This window comes from Tasmannia lanceolata, unplaced genomic scaffold (genome assembly GCF_043159265.1).
Source record: "Tasmannia lanceolata isolate RefF3 unplaced genomic scaffold, GAP_Taslan_0.1 ptg000023l, whole genome shotgun sequence".
Lineage (NCBI taxonomy): Eukaryota > Viridiplantae > Streptophyta > Magnoliopsida > Canellales > Winteraceae > Tasmannia > Tasmannia lanceolata.
The window spans coordinates 14,039,483-14,049,869 of NW_027518700.1; the positions used below are offsets into that span (position 1 = coordinate 14,039,483).

At 39.8% G+C, this 10,387-nt stretch overlaps 1 protein-coding gene and 1 long non-coding RNA gene across 2 annotated transcripts; both read right to left on the minus strand.

The window, feature by feature from the left end:
- Nucleotides 1–477: 477 nt before the first annotated feature.
- LOC143855703 (uncharacterized) lies at nt 478–1,152 on the minus strand. The gene is made up of 3 exons (XR_013238065.1): nt 929–1,152; nt 621–806; nt 478–544 (listed from the first exon to the last, which is right to left on the minus strand). It is a non-coding gene; the product is annotated as an uncharacterized LOC143855703 (long non-coding RNA).
- A 658-nt stretch (nt 1,153–1,810) lies between these two features.
- On the minus strand, nt 1,811–6,938 carry LOC143855841 (uncharacterized). Its single transcript, XM_077365895.1, has 5 exons — nt 6,910–6,938; nt 5,614–6,806; nt 3,126–4,149; nt 2,727–3,035; nt 1,811–2,120 (listed from the first exon to the last, which is right to left on the minus strand). The coding sequence occupies exons 1-5, from the start codon at nt 6,936–6,938 to the stop codon at nt 1,811–1,813; spliced, it is 2,865 nt and encodes a 954-aa protein (XP_077222010.1).
- Nucleotides 6,939–10,387: the final 3,449 nt, after the last annotated feature.

Genomic DNA, 10,387 nt, shown 5'->3' on the forward strand with positions numbered 1-10,387 from the left:
GTGATGGCCCAAAACAATCAGTTAGGGTCGTACCAAACCCCATCATCCGTACCCTGCCATGTCTCTCTGATCCCATGAAATGGGCAAAGGCGTCGTCTCTGAAAATTGCAACGTTGCTACTGGAAGACTCATGATGCTCCATCTCGTACTGTGTAAACTTTTTCTAAAAATAAGAAAAAAAAAAAACAATAGAAATAAAGCTTAACATAAAACCGGCCAAATAAATAAAAAAATAGCATATAGTATTGGCACATTATATTTAATAACATACTATCAGATCCTCTGACGCTTTATCAACAATCTTCCCATTTTTCTTCGTATGAGTAAGCTTGAATAGTTCGGGGCGGCTAAGAACCTTGCCACTTCCTTTCTCCTGTCAACAGGAAAACAATTTTATCATGTCAAAACCAATATATAAATGAGGAATTAAATTAGAAGTTCATGAAATTACCAGATCATAGCGTTTACATGCGAAGCTCTGAGTCCCATTTGTGTGCATCATCACTTGTTTGGATCGGTTAGCCTTGCTCGTTATACTGCGCTTCTGAAATTAGCAACCAAATATAATAATATTAATTTTTTTATATTAATGTTAAAACCAAAATTAGATTGCATTTTACCTGAGCAAGCGATGACTGCCAATGGGCGCAGAGACCCGTCCACTGGTCACCAATTACTCTATCATCCGTGCATGGGAAACCAGGATCGAAGTAAGTTTTTCTCAAATAACACTTCCAATCTTTCCATTTTGTACCGATATTACTCAATGTCCAACTCTTATGCATCTCATCAACATCATAGTAATCCTAAATTGACATGTAAGAAGTCTTTAATACCATGGAATTATAACAAAATTTAAAAGCAAAATAATACTAGCTTCCTAAAATAACTTGTAGGAAGTTAATAATACAATTTATTTTCATCGTACCTGAACAACTTCCCACGCATCTTCTTTCTTTTCGTTAGGCACTTGCCTCCAGTCAAATTGGTCAATTGGTAACTTAGCACCAAGTCTTGCTACAGTGCCCAAGAAATTTGTGAATTTTTTCCCTATTTTTCCTACGGGCTGGCCAAATTTATTAAACACTACTCTCTTCCTTTGGCTCCTAGGGCGTCCCCATGTATCTTTGCAGTAAGTGGGACCACATCTCTTCCAAGACCTCCTCGATGAGAAGGCAACATCCTGTGTCTCAGGAACAGAGGAGGGCTGTGTATGCAAGTGCCCAACCTGGTCAACCAGATCCTCGGTCTGCTCATCCCCCTGTCCTACTTGGGAATCATCATGTGTATCTTGGGCCTGAGAATGTGAGGATGGCATAGTGAGATTGCATTTCCTCATGTCTGATCACCTGTACATGATTAACAATTGAGATTGATATCTTAAATAATAAGCATACAACTATTGCAAATTGATAACAATTTAACGCTTTGACATTTAAGTGGAGATGATAATGTATCCATCAAATTTCAAAAGATAGCAGGTGTAAGTATTTTAGTAAACAAAGCCTATAAATTTAAGAACATTAAGAACAGAGCAACATTTAGTGATTCAAAACTCCCAAATATGATACCCCCTCAACCATTTCTTAGAAAAAGAACAGGTACAAGTGTTCCACTACACAAAGTCTACAAATGTAAGAACATTAAGAAAAGAGCGACATTTTGTCAAAATTCAAACAAATCAACGATCAAAGCAGTACACCAAATAGAGAAAGAGATACGATCCCGTTTATTTATCGTTGGCAAAGGGACTCTCATCGCCGTCACTATCATCTGAATCTGTATCACATTCTTCATCATCTGGTATTGCCTAGGTCAATTGTTCCAACGGTTCATCAATTTCTGTCCCTCCTATATCTATTCGTTCCCAGCTATTTACGTCTTCCAAATTTTGGATTTCTGCTGCCTCGGTCTGGACATCTCCCTCATCATTGTTCCCATGTACCTCATACAAGTCCCTAGGTTTTGTCTTCACAACCACATGCCAGTCTTTGTTACCGGGGTGATCTTGCACGTAGAATACTTGCTCAGCTTGAGATGCAAAGACAAAAGGCTCATTTTTATAAATATGACGTGTCATATTTACAACTGTATAACCAAATGCATCTATTTTTATTCCCCTGTTCGGCGTTACAACATCAAACTAATCACATTTGAAAAGCAATGCCTTCAGGCGTCCAAAGTAGTTAACTTTAATGATATTTGTTAAAACACCGTAATAACTAATATCTCCTGCGATTGGATTCTGATCCCTGGCACTTGAAAAACTTCTTGTATTTGCAGTGACAACAACTCCACAATTCTGTGTTTTCCTTTTCTGTTCGCGAGCCTTCGTGTGAAAGCGGAAACCTTTACTAATAAATCCTTTGTATTTCCTAACGACGGGCGCTGGCCCCCCCAGCTAACCATCTAAGCTTTTCTGATATATGCTCACTCCTTGTCCGCTGCAAATTTTGAACCTAATAAAAATTTGATAATGATTAGCAAAGACCAACGTGTATGCTAAATAAAGTTGAAGAGTAGCTTAATGTGGATGTGAGCTGACATGTGTGCCAAACCAAGTTGGAAATTTTTTATTGTGAATTTGCTCTATATCCCTTGCCCTAGCACGAGGATGCAGCCTTTGAATATGGTTTACATGTTCTCTGCATAAGCATTAATGTACGTAAGAGAAAAGAGTTTCCAATTATTTACCAAATAGATTAAAGACAATTTAATTGGCTTACACAATAAATGGAAAAACTGCAGGGCAGTTGAAGAGAACATATCGATGTGCCTGTTCAATTGTGGCTTGATCTAAAGGGCAACTCTTAACTTCGCCTAGAGGGCGTCCTGCTAGTGAGAATATAGAAAATCCTTCTTCCATTTCAATATGTGCATCTTCATCATTCCTTACCGGCCGATTCAACTTTGATTCAACACCTTCCAAATATCTTGAACAAAACGTCAAACATTCTTCTGCCAGGTACCCCTCTGCAATAGATCCCTCGGGACGACTTCTATTGCGCACATATGACTTTAATGTGAGAAGGTACCTACACAATCACAGTGTGCATTACTTTCACTAATATGAATTTATAGAAACCTTCAAGATCGAATCAAATTTTTTTATGAACTGTGCATACCTCTCTATGGGGTACATCCATCGGTATTGTACCGGTCCAGCCAACATTGCCTCATCCGCTAAATGAATAGGTAAATGCACCATAATATCAAAAAAGGCAGGAGGGAATATCTTCTCCATATGGCAAAATGTTAGTGCAATCCTATCTTGTAGTTTGAGGAGGTCGCCTACATTGAGGACTTTTGAACATAATTCTTTGAAGAAGTTACGTAGCTCAATCAATACGGAGCTGACGTTCTTAGGCAATGATGAGCGTATAGCTAATGGAAGTAGCTGCTGCATCAAAACATGACAATCATGACTCTTCAATCCCGAAATCTTGCGCTCTCGAACATTCACACGTCGCGAGATATTTGAGGAATAGCCATCTGGAAGCTTGACATCCTTCAGGATGTGAACCTCTTTCTCCTTTGGAGACATTGTGAAGCATGCTGGGGGCAAGTATGTTTTGTTCCTTATAGTAGTCACTGGGTGAAGTGTCTTTCTCAGTCCCATTTCTTGTAAATCTAATCGTGCTTTTACACTGTCCTTTGTTTTCCCTTCAATATTCAATAATGTACCAATTACAATGTCGCAAACATTCTTCTCAATGTGCATCACATCTAGGTTGTGGCGCAATAAGAGCGATTCCCAGTAAGGAAGACTGAAAAATATACTTTTTTTCTTCCAATTATGCTCCTTAGGAGGCTTCTCTTTTTTCTTAACAGCGGAGGCAGAACTGTTTTCCTCCAAGGGACTCTCCTCTTGGACCCTCTTCTTCCCACGTCTACCTTGCTTCTTTGCACCGGTATCTTGCTTCTTGCCAAATGTGATGTTAATGCTTTGTAGTTGATCCAGTACCTGTGTCCCTGATAGGGGAATCAGAGCTAACCTCTTCTCCTTAGTGCCATTAAAAGAAGACTTATCAGACCGAAATCTGTGGTTGGTCTCTAAGAATCGTCGGTGTCCAATGTAACAAAACTTCCTTCCATGCTTCAAACGCAGAGAACATGTGTCCTTGTTACAAGAAGGACAGGCCAGTTTCCCTTTGGTGCTCCATCCCGACAAGTTAGCATATGCAGGGAAGTCGCTAATCGTCCACAAAAGTGATGCATGCATCTGAAATGTCTCCTGCCTCGATGCGTCATAAGTCTGCTGTAAGCCCAATGGTTTTTACCTTGGCATTCCCATCTTGTTTTGATGATTCCAATACACAAGTGATCATTTATCACTAATGTGTTTGATTGTCTAAGTTGTAGATCATGATAAAGTAAGATCAAGGATGCTTGGATTGAAGGCCAGGAAGCCCACATTGGACCACTAATTGGAAGGCCAAAGTCATCAAGCAAGAAGTCATGAAGACTTGAAGACATGAAGAAATTCATATTGAAGACCATTTTTTGTCTTTTAGAATGTAATTGATCCAAACCTAGATTAGGTTTTTAGAGGCATAATTAAGTTAATCTCACACACCCTAAATAAACAAGTGATTGTAATTGTGGAGTTCCAACACTTTGGAACCCTCATAGCAATCCCATCTTGGTTGAGAATTGGAAGCCCAAACAGAATTGAAAATCTGCTCTTCATAGGCTTCTCGGAACTCCGAGAGTTTTTCTCGGAACTCCGAGAATTCTCGGAACTCCGAGAATTATTCTCGGAACTCCGAGAAATGGTCCAGTAGACATTTTTAAGATTCTGTTAGAATTCCCGGAACTCCGAGATTCTTTCTCGGAACTCCGAGAATTCTCGGAACTCCGAGAATTATTCTCGGAACTCCGAGAACACTAATAACGGCTAGATTTATATCCGTTGGTTTTTTCCAGAAATTACCGTAATGCCACTGAACGGTCATATTTTGTTTTTCCTATAAATATGGGTGTTCTAAACATTCAAACCATCAATCCTAACACTCTAAAATTTCATTTGAATATCCAAGAGTGAATCAAACTTCAATTGTGCCTCTCATCACCATCTTTAGGATTTGGATCATAGGTTCAAATTTGTACATCCATTTTGTAACCCTTGTGAGGGATTTTTCATTTCTTTCTTTCAAACCTTCGAGTGTTGTATTCGGGCGAGTATTCGGAGAAGCGTAGCCTATTCTCCGTGGTGAGGATAGCCACCGAGGTTAGAGCTATTGGGGTGAGGATAGCCACCAAAGTTAAAGCTATTGTAATTGGCATTCGATCTTCGCCAAGGTTAAGAAGATCAAATAGTGAAGCCATCAACGGGTTTGGTTGGTGGAGTGGAGTAGGCCTCGGATTTGAGGACCGAACCACTTTAAATCTCGGGTGCACTCTTTCTATCTCTTTGCTCTTTTATTTGCATTGCACCATTAGATTTAACTTGTATGCTTGAATATTGATTCTTGATCTCTTAACTTTAAAATCGGTTTAAAGGTTTTAAAATTGGTAGATTCTATTTCTTAAACAACCATATTCTCCCTCCTCATTGTGTTGCCAATCTAGTATAACTTGGGACCCCCCTACATCGGATTTTCATCTGCAAACCTGACACCCATAATTCCTTCAACTCTTCGATCAGAGGTTGTAAGTAGACATCAATGTCATTCCCGGGACTAGAAGGGCCAGGAATTAACAATGACAACATTATATATGGTTGCTTCATGCACATCCATGGTGGAAGATTATATGGAATGAGCACAACGGGCCATGTGCTGTGAGAAATACTCATCGTCCTAAATGGATTGAAGTCGTCGCTTGCTAATCCAAGTCTAACATTGCGAGGTTCAGAAGAAAACCACTGATATATGTAGTCAAAAGTTTGCCAGGCCGTAGAGTCTGCAGGATGCCTTAATATATCGTCTTTGGTACGGTTCTCATAATGCCATGTCATGAAAGAAGCCATTTTAGTTGACATGTACAACCTCTGCAACCTTGGCTTCAAAGGAAAATGACGCAAAATCTTTGCAGGAACTTTCTGCTCTCTTGTGGATGAATGGGTTCTCTGCTCATCTGAATTCCCTTCAATTGTTTTCCACCTTGAAGCCCCACAAATACGACATTGAGAATCATTGGAGGCTTCCTTCCAGTATAGCATACAATCATTGGGGCATGCATCTATTTTGTCGTAATGGAGGCCCAAATCCCTAATAATCTTCTTCGTTTCATAAAAAGACTTCGGTAATTCTTCACCCTCAGGAAGTACCTCTTTCAACAACTCAAGCAACATGGTGAATGATTTGTTGCTCCACCCATTAAGACACTTTATGTGAAACAATCGAACCACGAAGGATAATTTAGTGAACTTGCTTCCTGGGTATAATTTTTGCTCCGCATCTTGTAATAGTTTAAAAAACTTATCTGCATCTCCATTAAGCTCGTCCATTCGTGCATCTGCTGAATGACCCTCCTCATCTAGTGGTCTATTATCATGATCATGGCTCGATCTTGGGTGTATATCATTCAATAGTTCGTGCATTTCATCTTGTATAATTGGTTCATGAGGTGCTTGGTATTCATTATTACTCACATCACGAGATGACCCTTCCTCATGATTAACCCATCTACTGTAGCCCAAGAGCATCCCATTCCACAACAAATGTCCCTCGGCCTCTTCTCGATCAACCAATCTAACGTTGCCGCATTTGTTACATGGGCAGAATATCTTTCCTCCATGAGCTCCTTGAGTAAACGCAAAGTTAAGAAATTGAGAAACTCCTTCCTCGTCCGCCGGGTCATTCCTATTGTATCCAAAAGCAAACACAAATTAAACATATTAAAATTATACATAATCAATCCAATTTCTTCCACATTTGAAAAACCTAAACGCTATCATAGTCATACCTTGGAAGTTGGATCCAACTTCGATCCATGACTTTTTGAGATTTTTCCATAGACGCGTACAACTGAGGATGCCAGGTAGATCACAATATTCAACTTATATGAACATCCTAATAACAAAGGTCATTTCTTTTGAAATATTAAAAAATCACCTTTTCAATACATTAACATGTATAAGCAACATGTATTAAAAAGGGTAGTTGACTCGCGGGAATAAGGGAATGCGATGTCGAAAAGAAAGGATTGAATGGATGAAGACATGTTGTCCAAATTTAAGAAATATTTAAGCAACCTACTTCTCTAATTCACGCTATTTCATTAGCTCGACTTTATGAACAGAAGTATGATGATATGCGAAAGAGTTGGAAACCCATTTGGTCACCATCTGTTGGAGGCCAAGGTCTCTTTCCAACACCTCCCACTTCAGCCATTAAAGCCATTCCAACACCTCCAACTTACGAGGCAGTACCTGTGCGGGTTTCCAACACCTCCCACTTCAACAAGAAAATGTCACCTTCCATGTCCAAGGTTTCTGCTTATGTGAAGGAGTTGTTTGCCATTACCGAGGCTGTGAAGAAATGGAGGCAGTACCTGTTGGGAAGGAACTTCACCACCTATATTGATCATCGAAGCCTGAAGAACCTGATGGCTCAAACAATTCAAACTCCAGAACAACAGCAATGCCTTTGCAAGTTGTTAGGGTACAATTACACAATTCTGTACAAATCTGGTCGGGAGAATCCCGCTGCTGATGCCTTATCCAGAGTTGAAGATACTGCCCCTGTTTCTGATGTTAAACAAGCTTGTCAAATGCAATTGGTTGTCGCTACATGTTACGGATCTGACAATCTGTAATGGTAGATCTGGGATCTAGTTCAGAATTTCAGAGAGAATAAGAAGAAGAAGAAGAAGAAGAAGGGTAATGAGAGCAAAAACAGAGTGAGAGAATGAAGAAGAGAGAGATAGAGAGTGGAGGAAAGGATTTTTCTCATTCATACCTTTTCTGCTAGTGCTTACTCCCTTAAAAAGGAATACGTCACTATCAGGTTGTTACACTATTCAGATCTCCGTACAACTGACTGACAGATTCTTCCCTTTTACAACTAATTACAATTGAAATTGCATTTAACAGATAACTACCAACTAATGACTCTATTATTACTTAAGCTAGTTCATTACATAGTCTCCCATCCACATGGGTTTACGCTGGGCCCTTCTTTGTATGTTATCCACTTGCTCCCCGTTCATTTCTTCTATTCCCTGATTTGATTCTGGTTCACTTGTCAACCCTTGATGTAAGGATCTATCATTGCCGACCCCATGAAGAATAACCTTGTCCTCAAGGTTCAAAGCCGAAAACTCCAATTGCAGCTCATGTAGATTCTCCCACGTTGTGTCTTCTGGCAATAGTCCGTGCCACTGAACTAAGACTTGTTGAATTGGTTTGTCATTGTTTAGGACAGTTCTCTCACCCACAATCGTTAACGAGGAGATGAGCGGTTGATTGTTAATACTCAAAGTAGGCAACTGACACACATCTTGGGGTGGAGGTCCATAATATGGTTTAAGCAATGATATATGAAAAACAGGGAGAATCTGACTTCCTTGAGGCAACGTCAATTTGTAAGAACCCTTCCTGATTGTAGCTTCAATTTCATATGGCCCATACTACTTTTTACTACGCTTTTGAAGGTTCGACGAACCAGGAAATGTTGTCTGTAAGGTTGGAACTTTAACAAAACCCAACTACCCACTTCCAATTGCTTGTCAAGACTTTTCTGATCTGCTAGACAGTTCATTCTCGCTTGAGATTGATGTAAAATGTACTTGAGGCGGATTAAAATCTGATCACGTTGTTGAAGGTCGTCCTCCACTGCTTCAATGGAAGAAGAGCCTGAATTGTACGATGGTATTATAGGAGGCTTTCTTCCGTAGAGTGCCTTGAACATTGTTCTTAGTACTCTGGTATGTCCTCCGGAAGGAGTACTGTGTAATTCATACATGAGTTGGTGCGGTAGATTAGACTATGAGTTAATGAACACGCGATGGTTATGATAGAGGAGACCATTTTTTATAGTGAATTCCGGAGAAGCGAGTCCCTTTGTAATTTCTTCGTGTTTTGCAATTAACTCTGGGTCAGTCAGGTTCTGGAGTTGGCCTGAAATATCAAGTTCTGGATGAGAAACTACCAATTGTAATTGGGAAGATGATATTGGAGCTGAATGTGGTAATGCTTCTTCGATTCTGGGCAGGTCATCAGCTAGCTGGTTTTCTTTCCCAGCTTTGTACACAATGGAATAATTATAGCCAAGTAATTTGCAGAGGATTGTTGTTGCTCTGGTGTTTGAATAACCTGAGCCATCAGTTTTTTGAGACTACGATGATCGGTGTATATCACAAATCTCCTACCCAGCAAGTATTGCCTCCATTTCATGACAGTTTCTGTAATGGCAAAGAGTTCCATAACATATGCTGATGCTATTGCCATGATCGGTGTCATTTTTCTGCTAAAATAAGCAATGGGGTGTTTTTCCTGCATTAATATAGCTCCAATGGCAATGCTAGATGCGTCAGTTTCCAAGACGAAATCTTTTGAAAAATCTGTCAATGCCAACACTGGTAATTGTGTCATTAATTTCTTTGAATGATCAAATGCCTTTTGAGCTTCAGAACTCCACTGAAAAGCGTCTTTTTGTAAGAGGTCTGTGAGAGGGGAGGCTATAGTAGCATAATGACGAATAAATTGACGGTAGTATCCTGTCAGGCCGAGGAATCCGCACAAGTGTTTCAAAGAGGAGGGCCATGTCCAATGTTGCATGGCTTGAACCTTAACAGGATCAGATTATAAGACAAGGCCAGATAACAAATGTCCCAAATAGTCAATCATATTTTGGCAAAATTGACATTTAGACAATTTGGCAAACAGTTTGTTAGCGGATAAACATTCCAGAACAGCTCCTAGTTCCTCTAACCATTGAATGCCCAAAATAACATCAGCCCCTTTTATAGGTAGGACAACTAAATCAAATTTGAATTCGTGTGTTTGGAGATTCAGTTTGACATCAAGGCATTTTTTAGTACAAAGTAATGATTCCCCGTTTCCAATTAAAACTCTGAATGGAGTGGTTGGTACTATTGGCCATTTCATTATTTTTGCAACTTGGTCCTTCACAAAATTGTGAGTTGAACCATTATCTATCAAAACATGGAGGGAATGGTTAGTGCTTACCCTTGTGAGACGTATAGTACTTGGATTTTGTTGACCGATGAGTGGGTGGAAGCTGATTTCCGCTGGTTTATCCCCCAAATTTTCAGTTGAAGTGTCCTCTAAAATTTCATCATTATCATCCTCCATGATGCAATCAGGGTCCTCATCAATGGCTTCTAAATGATATAGACGTGTACGACAATCGTGCCCCGTAAAGAGAATTGGTTTCTGATGTAGCTTTGCTAGCGCCCCCTTATGATCCTCGTAAAGAGA